The sequence below is a fragment of the Pristis pectinata genome, chromosome 23, assembly GCF_009764475.1.
Source record: "Pristis pectinata isolate sPriPec2 chromosome 23, sPriPec2.1.pri, whole genome shotgun sequence".
NCBI lineage: Eukaryota > Metazoa > Chordata > Chondrichthyes > Rhinopristiformes > Pristidae > Pristis > Pristis pectinata.
Window position 1 is genome coordinate 14,738,292 of NC_067427.1, and position 19,588 is coordinate 14,757,879.

General features: G+C 40.0%; 1 protein-coding gene across 1 annotated transcript; it reads right to left on the reverse strand.

Moving 5' to 3' along the window:
- Window positions 1-4,502: 4,502 nt before the first annotated feature.
- Window positions 4,503-18,829, reverse strand: LOC127582144 (transmembrane protein 250). The gene is made up of 2 exons (XM_052037194.1): window positions 18,703-18,829; window positions 4,503-6,960 (listed from the first exon to the last, which is right to left on the reverse strand). Exon 2 carries the CDS (start codon window positions 6,835-6,837, stop codon window positions 6,418-6,420), a length of 420 nt encoding a protein of 139 aa, XP_051893154.1. The 5' UTR covers window positions 6,838-6,960; window positions 18,703-18,829; the 3' UTR covers window positions 4,503-6,417.
- Between the last annotated feature and the right edge of the window lie 759 nt (window positions 18,830-19,588).

A 19,588-nucleotide genomic window follows, 5' to 3' on the forward strand; every position in this document is an offset into this window, starting at 1 on the left:
AACAGCATATTTACTATAGAAACCATGAAGGCAAAGGTTGGTGGTTGAGGAGAGCTACATTGGGATAGAGAGAAACATTCATCACTTATTAGAAAGGTCCTCAGAAGGATAAAAAGCAGTAAATAAACATAACTATTGCCATAAAGTTTAATGAGAACAATGTTTCAGTACTCAGCAGTAGAGGGATGGCTAGACTGAATATGGTTGAACTTTAAAGGATGTCAAGACGGCCAATGAAAGATGATCATAAAATGCTTAATATTGTGTTCACTGGGTATGACAGAACCCTAAAATCTCCCATAATTAATTATAATTAAAATTTATTTTGAATAAAAGGTAGAAATCCTATACCTACAGAGACTTGGAAGAAAATTCTTCATTTAGTTAATACATCTTCAATGTGTGCCAGACATTCTTTGATACAGTTTAAGGTAGTTCACAGGACCCATATGTCAAAAGATAAGCTAGCTCGTTTTTATCAACATATAAATCCTATATGTGACAGATGTAAATCGAATGTGGCTTCTTTGACACATATGTTTTGGTCCTGTCCTCTTTTGGAAAAATATTGGAAAGATATTTTTAACATTATTTCAAATGTATTGAAGATTAATTTACAACCTCATCCTATCACTGCAATTTTTGGTTTACCAAGGATAGAATCTGGCCATTTATCTGCCTCCACTAACCGTATGATTGCCTTTGTTACATTAATAGCCAAACGATCCATTTTGCTTAAGTGGAAGGATCCAATACCCCCAACTACTTTTCAATGGTTCTCTCAAACTATATCATGTTTAAACTTGGAAAAAATTAGGAGTGGTACTGTTGATCCTTCGCTTAAATTTGAGGAAGTTTGGAGTCCATTTATTCAATATTTTCACATGATATAGATCCCCTTATTATAACCTTTCAATTTAGAGGAACGGAGTTGACGACATAATATTGCTCTGTTTCTACTGAGAAATTTTAGTCCAGTTTTTTTTTCTTTCGCTTAGTTTGGTTTGATATATTGTTTATAATTTTTCTTATTGTTTTGTTTTTTTTTCTTTCTTTTATATTTTATAATAAATCTTTTTCTTTTATATTATATTCATTCACTAACAGATCGTTGGATCTACAGATTTTTTTTATACTTTATTGTTCTTTATGATTATCCATGTCATGAATGTTCTCCTGAACTCTTTGTATTACATGTATAAACATTGATATATTAATCTGTATTAATTTGAAAACTAATAAAAAGATTGAAAAAGAAAGAAAAAGGTAGAAATCATAGATAGGCTAAGGGAGCTCAAAACTAATACATTCTTGTGAATGACACACAAAGCACTGGAGGAACTCAGTGGGTCATTCAGCATCTGTGGAGGGAAATGGACAGTTGATGTTTCGGGTTAAGACCCTTCATCTGGACTGCCGCCAAATTTCCAGCATCTGCAGTCTCTCACGTTTCCATTCTTGTGAGTACACAGTATTCTATGATAACAAGATATTTTGCTTATAATCATTTTGAGAGTTCTAAATGACAGCCTGCTAAATTGAACAGCACTGGTGCTCAACTGCTGTTGTTACTATTGATGCAAGGAAAAGAAACCCTTCTTTGGTAAATCCAGCACTCAACAGATCGGGTCATTGCATGGCAGCAAAACAATTCAAATTCTGTACCACAGCAGCAAAACCATAAATCACAGGTAAGAGAGGTTAAGATTAATCAGTATATCGAAGTAGCGTACCTGGCAGTGCGTTCTATCTACTTATCAGCGTGAACATAAGTGGGGATTCCTCTGAGAGCATGCCTAGACATGATGGGCTGAATAGCCTCCTTCCATGTCTAAGGATATAAAAAAGGTGTCAATGAATTGGCACAGCAGTTAGTGCTGCTGCCACACCCAGGTTCAATTCTGATGTCTCTGTAGAATTTGCATGTTCTCCCTGTGACCCTGTAGGTTTCTCCCACATGCTCCGGTTTCCTCCCACATCTCAAAGACATGCCAAGCGGTAGAGTAATTTAAATTACCCCTAAGAATAGGTGGGTGGTTGGAAAATCAGGGTGAAGTTGATGGGCATGTGAGAGAAAACATAAACATAACTGGTACCATAAAGTTTAATGAACCAAGGTTTCAGCATTCAGCAGTAGAGGGATGGCTAAACTGAATATGGTTGAACTTTAAAGGATGTCAAGACGGCCAATGACAGATGATCATAAAATGATTAATAAAATAGTGTTCACTGGGTGAAAACATTCTTGGTGCTCCATGGAGACAGAACACAGAAAGAAAAAACTTGAAGAAATTTGACATTAAGTGACCGGAAAGGGGGGGCACAATAAGAAAAAGACTTATACTTGTATAGTAACATGCACATTCATTTCAGGATATGCCAGCATTTTACAACTAATGAAATACTTCTGAAATGTAGTCTTTGCTATAACATGTGGGATGTTATACTGCTAATTTCTACAAAACAACAGTCAGCAATTTGATGCCCAGATCATCTAGTTTAGCAGTGCTGAGCAAGCCAAGTATAATTTGCCTGCTCTTTTCCAAAATACTGCCATGGAAACTTTCACATCCCTTCGAGAACAGATTGTTGGTTTGGAGGCTCATAATTTGCAGTCAGCAGTGAACAACCTGACCTTGACCTTCTGACTTAGAGATGAGAGTGCTACCAACTGTGACATAGATCACCCTACACTGTAAACTTTTTATTATTCCTTCACGTTGATGCCACTACCAAGGACAGCGTAACTTGAAAAATGCTGGACGTTGTCAGCAGATAAGGCGGTATCCATGAAGAGAGACAGAATTAATTATTTCAGCTTAAATATTAGAAAAGTTTAACAGAAGATTATTGCACAGCAATCCAGAGTATTTCCAGCATTTCTGTTTTATTTCAGATTTACATCTTCTGAAGTACTGCTTTTGGGTTGGCAGCATTTACTGTCAATCCCTCAATGTCTCCTAAACTGTGTAATTTTATAGGCCATTCCAGAGGACAGTTATGGGTCAATCACATTGGCGGGTCTGGAGGCATTTGTAGATTAGACCAAATTAGGAAGGCAGACTTCCTCCTGTGAAGAACTTCACTGAACCAGAGATTTTACATCAATCTAGCAGTACCATTGTGATATTAGCTTTTTATTCCAAACTTATTTAAATTTAAACCTTCAGCTGCCGTAACTCTGGATCAACAGTCTGGATCTCTGTATTCTGGTCCAGTAATTTAAGTCACTAGAGTGGAACTAAATCTGGAAATAACTTCAAGTTATACTGCAATGGCAGATAAAGAGATAGACCAGGGGAGGTGGGGTGGGGAGTAGAAGAGGTTTAACTAGCTAAATAACCATAGAATGGTCAATGAACAACACAGAAAATGCTCTGGAATAATTCAAGCAGCCGTTTGTTGCTATAATTGAGGATAGATGAGCTACAATAGACTAAATGGCCTTACTCATCTGTTTTGTAAAGAGATCCCAGTGCAATTTAGTGTTAATAAAATAGTATATAAACCATGCTGTGCAGCATTTTCACTGAGACTGGGGTAATTTTAAAGATCAACTGATTCCATCAGATAGCTATTAGGAAAAATAGGCAGAAATTTGAGTGAACAGTAGGAACCTGTTCTAAATTGTACGACTTATTTGATCACAAATTTAGACTTGATTTAGTAACTCTTAAGTTTCCAAGTGAACATTCTCTTTCTAAGTCTAGTAGCAAACATAAATTTGACACACTCCCAGTGCTACATATGTTTTTTTAAAAGATCCAATAGAACCAAAGCAATCGGTCCAAAGCTTAACATTTATCCTCTGACTGACTCCAGTAGTGTCCGCAAAATAGCAGAACCATGGGCAAGATTACCCAAGTTCAATATTGTGGAAAAGAGACATATAACATTTTAATAATCAGAATAACCGTCACTTGCTTATGCATTTCACCATGCATTCATTTAACCAGCAAAGTCATCAATGACCTGATGCACTTCACCAAGTTGGCTGATGAGAAACAACAGTAGCTGTTGGTCATGATCCAGTTTGGCACAATCTTTCTATCAGAAAACATATGATCATCTCAAGTGAACCCTACGTCGGACAAATCATTTCAAAGCAAACTCCTTAAGCTACCCTAAATTAATTTGATCAAGGTTGAGGTAATGGATCTGATTTAGGATAGGGTTACAAAAGGCACAGAGTGGTGTAATTTTCTGCCAAAATTCTGCAAATGCTGAGTTCACAGAGATGACAAGTTGAGTGGATTTGACTGACAATATAACCTAGATAAGGAGCACTAAATATCACTGCGAGTTCATTTATAAATTACTTTGTTTTTCAAGAAAAATGTGGTAGAATGAAATATCTGGATTCTAAATAATGTGGTGTATCAGGGCTGCTACACAATTCTTTTCTTATGTCAAATTGTGTTTAAAAATTTAAAAGAAAAATCTTCCAGATTTACATTTTCAGAACTGTATTTAATCCCAGCTGTGAGGCAACTGAATGTACATGAAATCAAAAGAAAGACTTTAGTTAATGACCATCTCAATTATGCATTCAGCAGTTTGTTGAAGATGGTCAGGACAGACAATACCAGCAAATAGATCAATCTGGCAGATCACATTTGTTTTCATTCCAAGAGAATGTGGTGCTGGAGGTTTTTCTAGTGTTTGTGTAAAAATGTCTTGCTTTGTATAACCAAGGAGAGTGGCCTAGAATTAACAGATGAATGGACTAGTAAAATATAATCATACAACATAAGGAAGCCACGTGCGTTTGCCAGCTCTTGAAAAGCATTTTCCATGAGTTTTACTGTCATGCACTTTCACCACATTCCTCCAAATTTTATCTTCTCAAGTATTTAATTTCCATTTGAATCTGTGATTCCGGAAGATAAATATGCCAAAAAAACCAAAATTCCCAAAGTCAGTGGATTCCTCTAAGACATCAATAATCAGTTAAGCAATCCATCAGGCAATTTACTGAACTTTTTTTGTGACCTTTAGGCCGTCATTGTTGCCAGTGTCATAACATAGTCATAATACAATTGTATTCACATGTGTCTCACTTCTCTATTGCCATTTCAGAATATTTCTGACTTTGCCGTCTTTCATCTCTAACACTTCTTAAAAACATACCCATTGCAAACTCTGGGAACAGTACTTAATCTTATGTCTGAATCCTCAATTTTTCCTCCTTTCTCTTATTCACATATTATTTTGAATCCTTCTGTCTTGGAGCTGGTTTACTCCACTTTCACTAACTCTTTAACAGCTCAACTCTTATAATCTTAATAGCACTTATACCACTTTCTTTTAAGGAAATATTTTTCTTCCCCTGTTCATAACAACTCCTTGCTGAATAACCTTTCTCTTCTTACCAGGCCTGGCCCATAGCTGTTAAAAAGACTATTTGAATTAGAAGAGCATCCCACTTTTTTTTTACTCAACGTGTAGTCACTCACTGAAATGCAATTAGGTAGGGGGGCTCTGATTATTTCTTCCCCTTCTCCAGTCACAGATTATCAAGGGCAAATACAGCTGCCTTGCCTCCCAGGCTTTGAGCTCAGATAACTTAGGCTGAACCAAGGATATTGAGCGCCATTTAAGTCACCGGAGCTTAACTCCAGACAGGGTGATGGGTTTGCTACCTGAACATAAGAAACAGAAATAGGAGTGAACCATAAAGCTTCCTCAAAGTTGCCCCAATATTCAATAAAGTCACAGTTGATCCATGACTTCAGCTCCATTTTCCTGCCCAAACCTCATTTCCCTTAAGTATCCAAAATTCTGTCACCCTCAAGCTAAAATGACATAGCATTTATAGACCCCCAACAAACAAAATTCAATATTCACAACTCTGGGTGAAACAAAATATCCTAAACACTCAACCCCGTTGACAGACTAAATTCCCCAGTTCTAACTCTTCAGCCAGAGGAACTGGCTCTCAGCATCCACCTCATCATGCCCCCTCAGAATCTTGTGGGTTACAATACAATTACGCCTCGTTCTTCAAAACTCCAGACAACATAGGCTTTTACTCTATCTTTGTTCACTGGATAACTCCCTCAGACATGAATTAATGAACTTCTGTTCCACCATCTCTAAAACAAGTATATCCTTCCTTATATACAGAAACTAAAATAGTCCACAATACGTTGGATGTGTACAACTGGCTTCCTTCCTCCTATACTTTTACTGTTGGCTTGTGTAATGCTACATCAAAATGGGGCCACGATACCAATAGACGGGGAGGAGAGAGGGGTGAGAGGAGGGAAAAGAAACAAAGCAATGATTGATGGTTTATATATTTTAACTTAGCAAGATTTTGTTTTTAAATAAAAATCAAATAATTTTTTTTGCATGATTGTAAACAATATATTTTACATTATAATGCACAAAACCATTTTTCACATGCACTCTTATTTACATATCAACAAACACCATAAAACACCAGCCCAGTCCTCCAACTAGCAGCATTGTCACATGGATCCCATAGATAAAGAGTTCATTCATTGTGTTAAAGTCAACACGCCTACGCCCCAGCAACAGAAGCACTATGGACAGCTTGTATTGAAAGCGCAGGGACACACGTATGAAGAAGTACTGGATACAGAAGAGGATGGACAGCGCCACCCAGAGTATGGATGTAAAGAGACTGCAGCTGAAGTACAGCAGGAAGCGGATGAAGCAAAACAGCCACCGTGATTTCAAGTAAAGGTCGAAGCTGCTGTATTTGGTCCGGACGAGGTGTGTTGTCCGAACTGGGCCACATGCCGAGTGTAGACATGTAGAATGGGGGCCGTGGAAGGAACGCACCCGGCGGGGGATTGGGAATATAGGCATCAAGGCAGGTTGCTGCAATGTTCTCTCAGTGACAGGAGTCCCAGAAAAAGTGGCTTTGCAAACAGCAAACAAATCATCGTCTGTTAATGGTCAACAGCTCCCCACTGTTTCTTGTTCAAAGGTCTGCAAAAGAAAAGGAAAAAAAATTAAAATGCATCAAAAGAAGTAACAATGCAGGAACACTTAAATTCCTCCAGTCTCTATTCCTCTCCTGAACATTCCGGTTTATGCTGGGACATAGGGAAAGGAAAATGAACTTCAGTCCTTGTATGCACAAGGGAAATTTTTGTGCACAGTTGCAACATTCTCAAATCAAGATGAGATTGTTCCTGTTCACCAGTCATCCATCACAACCCATTTCTTCTTTGGCCAGTCCTATGAAATTGCATCACATCAAGGAGTATCCAATATCATAAAAGGGAAGGAAGTTGGGGAAAACAGTTCGATAACATGAATGGCTGTATTGTACTGTACTTCACAAATGAAGGAGCTTATAACTATACATAAGTAGTGCTATGTTATCTCTATATATGGCTCATTTGTTCCCCAATAATTGGTGCAATAACATGAATTTAGTACTTCTGTTGACATTATCATAAACCAATGCTTAGTTTGGCTATATGCTCAGACTGGAGAACTGGGATTGTTATCCTTGAATCAATGAAGGTTGAGAGGTGATTTGATAGAAGTATACAAGATGTTAACATAGAACATTACAGCACAGTACAGGCCCTTTGGCCCACAATGTTGTGCCGACATTTTAACCTGCTCTAAGATCTATCTAACCCTTCCACCCCACATAGCCCTCCATTTCTCTATCATTCATGTGGCTATCTAAGAATCTCTTAAATGTCAGCAATGTATCTGCCCCCACAACCTCTGACAGCAGTGCGTTCCATGCACCCACCACTCTGTGTAAAAAATTTACCCCTGACATCCCCCTTGTATCTTCCTCCAATCACCTTAAAATTATGCCCCCTCATGTTAGCCATTGTCGCCCTGGGAAAAAGTCTCTGACTGTCCACTCGATCTATGCCTCTTATCATCTTGTACACCTCTATCAAGTCACCTCTCATCCTCCTCCTCTCCAAAGAGAAAAGTGCTAGCTCGCTCAACCTATCCTCTAATAGACTGTTGCTACAATCTATTAGAATCCTCTTTGCAGTTCATAATACAGCCAAATATAATGCCATCTAGTTCATTAATATAGAAAAAAAAAGGATCCTAACATCAATCCCTGATGAATGGCATTATTTACCTTCCTCCAATCTGAAACCCATTCAACGGATATGGTGGGCCAAAAGGTCTGTTTGAATGCTATATGATAAAGCCTAGAATTAGGTAATCTTCATTAACCATGGTCCCAAACTGCCCTGCCCTCTTTCAATGACTAATCCAGGTCCCTCCACTCTTGCACCACTTTTAGAACAGTATCCTTCACACACGGTTCAGACCACATCTGCTACTTGGCCAACTTTCCATCCACCTCAGCCTCCTATGCCTTGGCAGTTCAAGTGCTTGTCTGGATGCTTCTTAAATGTTGCGAGAGTAGCTGCCTCCACTACTTCCTAGTCTGCACATTCCAGATTCCAACCAGTCTCTGGGTAGAAAACTGTCTTCCTCAGATCCCCTCTAAATACCCTACTGTCTTATTATACCTATGTCCCCCAGTTCTTAACACTTCCATCATGGGAAAAAGATTCTTATTTATCTTACCTACTGCCCCTTGATTTTGTAAACCTCTACAAGGTCATCCCACAGCCCCCTCCACTCCAGAGTTAACAGCAACCCAGACTGCCTAATCTCTCCCAACAACTGAAATGCTCCAACCCAGGAAACATCCAGGCGATTCTCCGCTGCAGCCTCCCCAGCACAATCATATCCTGCCTAAACAGTGGCAACCAGAACTCCACATAAAGGGTTAGCCTAACCAATGTTTTATACAGTTGTAACATGAGATCCCAGCTCTTGCATTCTGTGCCACAGTGGATGAAGACAAGCATCCCATATGATTTCTTCATCACCCTATCAAACTCTGCTCCCACTTTCTGGGATCTATGGACTTGTTCCCTAGGGTCCTACCATTTACTGTATATGTCCTACCCTTATGCGACCTTTCAAAGTGCATTACTTCATACTTGTGAGGATTAAATTCCATCCGCCATTTTTCTGCCCAACTTTCCAGCTGATCAATATAATGTTGTAGTCCAAGACAGTCCTCCTTGCTACCTAGAACCACAAATCTTAACATAGCTAGTGTCAACTATCTCCTTCTTCACTATGACATTGAAGGCTCTCTCCTCCTGGTGAAGACAGATGCAAGGTACTCATTTTTAATTAATTGAGTTGGCCTCACTGTTCCATAAATGCCAAAAGGCCACTTTTGACCACTCAAGTCGGAAGCTAATTCTTTCTCACACACACTGTCTCATTTTAATTTTCACTTTCCTTCTGACTCCTTTGCATTGAGACTGATTGTTGCTGATATTTACAACCTGACACTTGCCACAAGCAGTCTTTATCTTCCTGTGTCTTTTCTGTCAACCTGGGAGCTCTGGATTAGTTTGTTCTTGCTTTGCTCCTCATGGGAATATATCTTATCTGTTCCCAAACCATCTTCTTTGAAGACAGCCCATTGTTAGAGTTGTACAACACAGAAACAGGCTCCCTGGCCCAACCCGTCCAGGCTGACCCCAATGCCCATCTATGCCAATCCCACTTACCTGCATTAGGCTGGCATCCCTTTACTCTCTTCCCCCCAAAGCACCTGTACAAATGCCCTGTAAACAGCATAACCGCATCTGCCTCGAACACCTCCCCTGGCAGCTGGTTATAGATAATTACCACCCTGTGTGGAAAAACTTGTACTTCAGATCATCTCTAAATTTCTCCCTTCTCACCTTTATTCCCGTCACCTCTAGTTCTAGACTAACCCACCCTAGGAAAAGACTGTGACTATCCACCCTATCCAGGCCACTCAATTCTATAAACCTATACAAGGTCAACCCCAGCCCCCCACACTCCAGCGAGAATAAATCCAGCCTATTCAATCTCTCCCTGCAAGTAAAGCCCCCCACCACTCCACACAACACCCTGGTGAATCTCCTCTGGACCACCCCCCCCCCCAACCCCCACAATGCCACAACATCCTTCCCTCAGTGTGGCAACCAGAAATTTACATAATACTCCAAAGTGCAGCCTGACCAATGTTTTGTACAGCTTATGACATCCCAAATCTTATACTCATTGCCTCGGCTTATGAAAGCAAGCATGCCGAATGCCTTCTTCACTACCCTATCCACCTGAACTTACACCCCAAGGCCTCTCTGTACATCAACACTCCTGAGGTCCCTGCCATTTAATGTATATTTAATGTACATTTCCGACCAGTATTAGATGACCCAAAATGCTTTACCTCACACTTGTCTGGATTAAATTCCATCCAGCACTGCCCAACCTTCCAACTGATCAACTGTAGCAAAAGGCAAACTACTGGGGGAACTCACCAGGTCAGGCAGCATCTGAGGAGGAAAAGGGATGGCTGATGTTTTGGGTTGAGATCCTGCATCAGGACTGAGAGTGTAGAGGGGAGATGGCCGGTATAAAGAAGCAAGAGCAAGAGATGAGGCGGGGCTGCAGGCGATAGGTGGAACCAGGTGAGAAGGGGGATGATGGGCAGATGGAGCCAGGTGGGGGAAAGGGAGGGGTGGAGTATGGAGACCATGGCTAGTGGATGACAGGTACAGACATAGAAGAGAGAAAAAAAAATCTGCAAAACAGCATCTGCAGTCTCTTGTGTCTCAGAGTCTCTCTGTATCCATTCACAAACCTCTTTACTACCTGCTACAATTTTTGTGTCATCAACAAACTACTAATCAGTCCACAATGGTTCCAACACCAGTCCGTGGGGTACACCGCTGGTTACAGACTTCCAGTCTGTAAAATACCCTTCAACTACTATCACTTTTATCTGTCAAGTTTTGGTTAAAATTTATCTGGGCCAGATCCATTCTAATCCAATTAAATTTGACCTTCCTCTAATAATTTTTACTTTGGATTTCTCCTTCTTCTGGAACTAAACTAAATCGTATGTTATTACCACTGTCTTTTAAATGTTCTCCTTCTGAGACTTGACCACCTTATTCGCAAGAAAAAGCAACAATGACTCCTGCCTCGTTGGACTGGAAACACATGCTCTAGAAAATTATCCTGGATAGAGCAAAACGTTTTAGTTCAAGGACCTGGGGCACAGGTTTAACATTTTGACTAAAAGATACAGATGTGATCTTTAAAACAAAATTGCACAGAGTGCAGTTATGATTTAAAAATCATTACCTGCAAGGCTGATGGAAAGAGAAACAGGTCTTCAAAAGGGAATCTGAGAGCAACTGAAGACAGTGATTTGCAGGGCTATGGGGAAGTGTGGGAGAAAGGGTCTGAAAGGATCTGCTAGGAACAAACAAAGACTCGATGGGCTGAATAATCTCCTTTTCTGCCATAAGAATTTGGATTCCACAATTCAGATTTTATTTTATGGTTTACTCACATATCGCTAAGTTGGTCTCTTTTTTTTAAAAACTTGAACAATTTGGTTCGTTAATTGTCATGAAAGTGGTAGAAAAGGGGAAAGTGCACACCCCAAATTGAAGCAACAGTCTGGAATTACTTCCAATTTAAGGGTTATTCTCAAACATCACTGAGATGCAGAAATGCTAAATTGGGTAGGGGTAGGGGGAAGGGGAACGGTGCAGTCTGTTAAGGCTGCAGTCTGTCAGTATGTCTAGCAGGATGCCCCTGCATACTTAATGAATTTTAGTTTTTGGCCCATTTCTTTCTTACCTACCACAAACTATCGTAATGTTAAAGTATAAGCCTGATTTTACGTACATTAAAACATTAAATGTAATTATTTGAATATGATCTTCAGTTATGCTAGTTTTGTAGCTCATGTTCTCAGCCATTCACTTTGATTCCCTCCTAACAACAGTTAAAGATTAGACACTCTCAAATTCATGCGCAAAAGATTAATAAGTCACTGGTGTTGCGAACTGAGTAGAGTTTAGAGGAAATGCAGAAAACATTCCCTGTTAAGTCTCAAAACATCATCACCAAAACACTGATGTTTCCATCGTCAAATGTTGTCAGATTCCAATCAAATGTTGCCTTGGTGCCAGGGGCAGTCAGTCTCACCTCACCTCTGAAATTCAACACTTTGGTCCACACTATGACCATGTTGTGATGAGCTCTGGAGCTGAAAAGTCCTGGGCATCAGTGAGAGCTGAGGAGTAATACTGCGGGCCACACTTTTCATCACTTTGCTGACAATTGAGAATAAATTGATTGGGTGTAATTAGCAGAATTGGACTTGTCCTCTGATTTGCCAGTGTTGTAATCACATTGGAACAAAGCGGTTAATGGTATGACTGGAATGTATGTCTTTAGTACTACAGCCAGGAAGTTGTCAGGTCCTGCAACTTTTGCTATATCTTTTGCTCACAGTCAATTCTTTAGCATCTGGAGTAAATTGCATTGCACCTTTTAACAGTGTAGGATCTTAAGTTGAAGCATAGGATCAGCTGGGGCATCCCAGCTCAGGTCTGGCTCCATCTCAAGTCATGGCTGATGGAGCAGGGTTGCTAATTCGCTACCATCTCTCCCATTACTGAAAATTCAACTTTTTACTGTTTTGGAAGGAACTCACGATGGTTCTTAAAAGAAAACATCCATGATTATTACAAATTTTTAAAAAGTCAAATTTGCCAATGATAACTTTTAACACAAAATTAAGCCTGTTTTCAGAATGCCATACAAATCACCAGCTTAATGAATTAATCAGCTTTCAAATACAATTCCCATTGGTGTACAACTTCACACTAAACCAAACTGCAGAGTTTAGTTTCTCTGTGAAGACACCAAAGTAAAACATGAGCAGAAGGTACAGAACCGTCTTTAGGTAGAATGATCCCACTATCTGGGTTTCACACTATTTGGAACCCAACTAATTCAACAGCCCCCTTTGTGCATTTTCCTGAACAAAATATGCTGCAAAGTCATAAATACATGTGTAAATCCAGCCTCATTACATCCCTATTACTGACACGTGAACAGGGAGCATACTGATCATACTTTTGCTAATGAAGTGAAAGTATGATTGGAGAAGGAAGAGTTGAATTGGTTTAAATATGAATGGATTAATAAGGTCAAATAACATATGGTGAAACCATCAGATAGTGTGATTTTATTCAACGATCCCTTTGTTTTGTTGTGCCAGTTTTCTCTTGCCATGGTCATGCCTCTCACAATACACTTAAATGTTCCACATTAAAAATAGTTTTTGAAATGCACCGGTGGATCTACATTCAACCCAACAATCCCTGGACATCTTTGTTCTGCTGGAAAAATGATTAATCGTAAATAGTATACCTATGGTGCATATAGGAGGCAGCAGCTGGCAAATCCATCCCGCTGATCTCCCAAATGCTTGTTTATATGTACGGGCTATACACAAGTCAGGCATAAGTCCTGGGAGGACCTGTAGATGCTTAAACTACATGGTAATATCTTTCGACTTTTAGTCAAATATAGAACAAACATACATTCACAAACTATTTTTTTTTAAAAACAGGCAGATGAACATCAAACACAACCATTTAACATGCTAATATTTATCTCATATTAGGACAGGGTGGTTCACATGGCACACATCTACTGCAGCATTCAATATCTGCAAACAAATTTGCTCTCTTGAAAGGCACTACTATGATGCACACACTACAAATCCAGCAACCAGTGCCTGCATCAAACTGTAGATATAGGTCAGCTTTTGACCACAAACATTGCAAACAATAATATGCATTCATTTAGTAACTTTAAGACAGGAAATACAAGTCTTTGTGGAACCTTTTCATAAAATCCCAGTCTAAAAGTGGCACCCAGTCAAAGATGCTACCAGGATGGTTGATCAAAAGCTTTGTCAAATGTGTTTTAAGTTTAGGTGGGGAGTTTGAAATATCAATTAAACAAAGATAATCATTTACTTTAAAATTAATTGAATGTTTGAAATATTTATCTGAAGGAATGACAATCTACACATGTAAGATTTATCTATTTGGCCAGAAAAGTCTTAAGGCAGTGATTTATGGATCAACAGACCAGTAAAAAAAAATCAGTAACACCTCATGGAACAATTATAATTCTCAGTGAGAATAGCTAACAAAAAATTGAAGTTCTCATTCAGGGTTATGAACAAAACAGTGTAAAAGACTCTTAACAACACAAATCTGTAGAGGACAAGAGAGAATATATATATTAAAAAAGTCACTGAAAGAACCTTCCGGATTTTCCCATTTAACTACAGACATCCAAGCTCCAGAAGATGCTGTCAGTTTCACTGCGCAATTATGGCAAATGCCGACAGCTTCACCATCACCCAAAGCTGTAAAATTCAGGTCATTAAATAAAGAGTGGCTAATAACTGTTCAGAAGTGTTGCTGTCCCAGACACTGGCATCTTTCCAGTGATCAAGCACAAGCATTAACTTCCATATCACAGTTTCTTGCAGTGTGGAGAGTAGCAGAAGAGCACAATAAACACACAAACATAAAACCTCTATGCAGAATAATAAGTATAGTGATAGGCTCTATTCAAATAACTTGTGATTAATTTCCTTCTTATTACAAGGAAAGTTTATTTTCCCAACAGTACTCTGTATAGCAGGTAACATCTCAATAAAATTACTCTTTTATCAAAAGGTAAGTAAATAGTTATCAATAAAAGGAAAGAGCTGGATTTATATAGTATCGTTCATAACTTAAGAGAATGCCACACAGTTTTAGAGTAAACCAATTGCTTTTGAAATCTATTAAGCCTTAGTGCTACATTGGCAAATGTGGCAACAAATTGGTAACCACTAAGGAACAACAGAAAATGCTGGAAGTCTATAGCTGGTCAGGCAGCATCTGTGGAGATAAAAACATTCACCAAATCTAAAACATGTGGACTGACAGCTACTGAGTCTATTTCTGGACTAGATACAGTCATGTTGTCTTCTCCAATCCTCCTCCATGCCAGACATGGCATAGGATGAGACCCATTCATTTTAATGAGCATTTTCAATCTGCAGAATGGGGAAAACATGTTATCTTTTAAGAAAATTGTAAACAGGTTATTAATAGTTTCTGAATATTTTAATGTGACAGTAACAACGCTTTTCTTTGTTCAATAGGTTTACTTAAAAATTGTTTAAAAGCTTCACAGTTTTGCACCTGACTCTGGCTTCTAACAAAGGCTGTCAGATAAGGGGAGGGCCTCTGGACTACACCACCTAATGCCAAGATACCATTTGCACGTCACCCCGATGAAATCAGCCCTCTGCATCCAGAGAAGTGCAGGCAGGTTGGCTCCATGCATTTGTTCTAGTCAAATCCATTCGCAACATGATTGCGACACTCTTCATTTACTGTACACCATCTTAGTCGACTCACAAATTAAAACAAACTGCTTCGGAATGATACTAGTGTTACAGCAAAAATAAATCAGTCTCAGTGCTTTCAACAAATCATCTAGGGATCATCCAGTAATTCCACTGTGTTGCTGAATATGTCCTACACTGTCAGTCAATGAGTTGGAACTGGGACGGGACTTGAGGCATAACTCTCAGCAGTCTTCCTTGCATCAAACAAAATATAATTGCTCAAAGAGTTTGCTTTAACCGTGCACCACAGCAGCCTAAAAACACTATTTCATGTGAGTTTGAACTATGGTTAGAAGAATTCTTGAGCAACAAAATTGCCCAATAAAAACAGGTGATTTTTTTTTCAGCAAAATGCAGTGGTGGAGAGTTACATAACATGAACTTGGCACATGGAATCAATCCTGGCAGTGCAATCTCTTCACACAACTAATGGGAGAATTGTAGTATTGTCTCCAATCTGGCTGGAACAACAGAGTCTATATTTCAAGGATCTATCTAAAGAAGAAAAAAACCTAATCTCAATAGGATTTGCACTGCAAATACAATATTTGCATATCAGGAGTGAAGGCCATAACTAGAAATGTTTTCTTCTGTACTATCTAACCACCACTTTCCCTTGTTGATTCTTGACAATGCGAACAGGGGACAGGAACAGCAGTGCATCTGGAGCCAAAAGTAGGACATAAGCCACAATTGCATCCCATTATAAGTTTGAGAACAGTAGCATCTGAATGCAAAATGTAGCTGGAGATTCAAGATATGCTGAGAGCAGGAACTGACTTACTTCACTAGGACAGAGCTCTGGGGATGAGCCTCCCTGTTATCCAGCTGGCTAATCTTGAATGAATCAAACATTGGGTATTTCCAATATGCTCAAGAGAATAAACCTGAGCAATTATTTTAAACATGCTTCAACATTGTTCTGGAGGCAAGTCTAACCCAAAACCATACTGATGATGTCAGCTGTCCTCCACAGGGAACTCAAATATCACATAGACTGCTTTCCTGATGTAGGCCAAGACTCAAATATTAATTTGCATTAATGCTCAAACAAAATTGTGAATGAACACAAAACTGGCAATAAAATTGCAGCCCAACTGTACAAAATCTAGCTTTTAGCTTCACTTGTAAATTGACCACATTTTGAAAATAATTCAAACCAGCAATTTCCCCCTCAACGTTAGCTGCTTTACTTGCTCCCTCCAGGTGAAAAAGGGAGTGAAGAGAAAATATATTGTGAAAATGCTTAAATGCAAATATGAGAGATTTGCACCTTTCAAAAGGAATTTTATGCTGTACATAATGAACTACATTTAGCAAGGAAAGACAAAGTTTCAAAAAATAACAGGTACATCAAGTTTGTATTTTTGGGGTTGATGGGTGGAATCAAGGAAATAAAAAAATCTCAGAAAATTTGTTGCTGGTTTGAATAAAGATCATCCTTTGGTGTTCATAATAATTTCCTACACAGTATCAATCTGATTGCTGAATTCTGTGAGCATCCAATCATCTCATACAACAACCTGAATACGTATATAGCACCTTGAACATTGGAAAATGTCCCAAGCCATGAGAAACATTGTCTGAAAAACCAGTCCAGATGAAGGGTTTCAACCCAAGACGTTGACGGTCCATTTCCCTCCATAGATGCTGCCTGACCTGCTGAGTTCCCCCACCACTTTGTTTGTTGCTCCAGATTCCAGCATCTGCAGTCTCCTGTGTCTTCTCTCTGAAAAGTCACTTTGGTCAGCCTCACATCCTTCACCTTGCACAATTGAGCTTATCCCCCTGATCTGCATAAATTTTTTTTTGGAAGGGAATGGTTCCAATTCACCGTGTGTGTGTGTGTGTGTGTGTGTGTGTGTGTGTGTGTGTGTGTGTGTGTGTGTGTCTGTGGGGGGGGGGGGGGGGGGGGGGGGGAGGTGGGGAATATTTGGTAGCAATGTAGCAGAGCCAGCTGAACACATGGCCCAATCTTCTTGTCTATTAGCTACTTGTCCCCATCTTTGGATGCAAGGGTGGAGAGGCCAGGGGACAGGAGTTTAAAGAGGTGGTTGGCAACAGGGAACAATTGAAAGTTATCACAAGATCACAAGAAAAAGAAGCAGAAGTAGGTCATTCAGCCCAGAGTCTGCTCCATGAGCTAAACTAAACTATTCCTATCTAGCCCCACTTTCCAGCCTTTTCCCCATATCCCTTGATACCTTGACTAATTAGATACCTATCAATCTCGTCCTTAAACACCCCAATGATCGGGCCTCCACAGCTGTATGTGGCAAAGAATTCCATAAATCCACGACACTCTGACTAAAGAAATTTCTGTTCTAAATGGGTATCCTCTAATTTTAAGACTGTGCCCTCTAGTCCTGGACTCACCCACCAAGGTATCTATAGAGCAAGATGGGAAGTTATTCTTCTGCATCCCTCACCCCCTTGCAATCGACCTTAAGTTTATCCCTTACATATTTTGTAACAACACTGAAGACCATTTGGCCCACTGAATTTATGCAAGCTTTCAGAGTAATCCTATTCTCCCTGTAACCCATTCTTTTGGACATTTACTTCCCCTGATTCTTGTACCACCCAATCACGTTGCGTGCAACTTAAACATGTCCGTTAACCTCACAATCACCAGATCTTTGGGATGTGGGAGGAAGTCCAGGCAGTCACAGGGAGAACATGTAAACATACAGACAGCACCATAGGTCAGATCTGATTACTTGACCTGCAGGACACTTGTCACCCAAATGTGTACCTTCATTTCCTAATAGCCAGGCATATCTGCTAGCAGAACTACTAGTTTGACTTCTTCATCCCACTCGATATTTTACCCTTTTAACAATATTTTTCTGAGATCTCTTATTCTTCACAGAGCACTACCGTTCAAAGAAATATATAAAAACATCATTAATATATCTTTACAGGAACACAAGAACATCACAGACACAAAATACAATAAGGTCATCAAGGGTAGGGGGAGAGAACTGCATACAAGTGTCATTTTAAAGACAAAAGGCACAATTGCCCTGTTAGTTGGGAGAACCAGCCCTCAGAGACGTATCCAAAGTGCAAAGACAAGCAGACTTCACGTCAAATAAATTATTAAGCTGATTTTATGGGCCAGATAAAGAGCTGGAATTAAACCTAAATGAACCCCGTACACAATGCCTGCCTTCCTCCGGCCGTGGGGATGTTCTGCAAGGAGTAATTCCCATTAAAGCCAAGGAGTGAGCGGGGTTGGCGGCGCCTGGGGCCCAGGCCGAGCCGGGCCGCTCCTCCACCTCCCCATCTCGCCTGCCAGTTATCGGTGGGTCTTCCCGCCGTGTGGGAAAGGACGGGAGTGGGGGGAGGATGGCGAAGACAAGCCGGTACCCCGGCTCGGTTTTACTTACATGTTGCGCTCAGTAACTGGCAACATCCGCGCCGCTGACGAAGAGGCTTCTTCCCGTCTCCTCAGCGACCGCTCACATTTTACGGCATGTCGCCAAGCAGCAGCCCTGCAGAGAGAGCCAACCCCAGTTGTAAAATGCCACTCAATTCTATGCTTAGAATATTTTATATATAAGCGCACATACACGAACATACATATGCATGGGTATGTATGCAGACACATGTATCTATCCATGTGCGTGTATTTGTATATAAGTATTTTATATCTAAATGCACATATGCTGACATACAGATGCATGAATATATATGCAGACATGTGTATCTATTCATGTGCACACACATGTACATATGTTTGTATGCATGTTTGTGTAATGTTCATTTTGGGGGCTGTGGCAACATCAGCAAAGCTGGTATTTATTGCCCATCCACAGAAGTCCTTGAGAAGCTGAGCTTCTCCTCCTTGAACCGCTGCAGTTTCATCTGATGAAGATGCTCCCACAGTGTCACTGCGGATGAAGTTCCAGGATTGAGTCCCAGCGACGATGAAGGAATGGCAATATATCTCCAAGTCAGGGTAATTGGCAGGGAGGAACATGAGTCGACGGTGTTTCCATGTGCCTGCTGTCCTTGTGCTTCTATGTGTTAGAGATGAGTGGTTGGGGAGCTGCAGAAAACCACTCCCTGAGAAGGTGGTGCAGGTAGATACTTTCACATTTAAGAAGCATTTTGACGAGCACTTGAATCACCAAGGAATAGGAGGCTACAGACCAAGTGCTGGTAAATGGGATTAGTATACTGAAGGTCAACATAGACATGGTGGGCCATGGTGCCTGTTGTTGTGCTGTATGACTTGATGACTAAATGCGAGTATATACATCTGCACATACT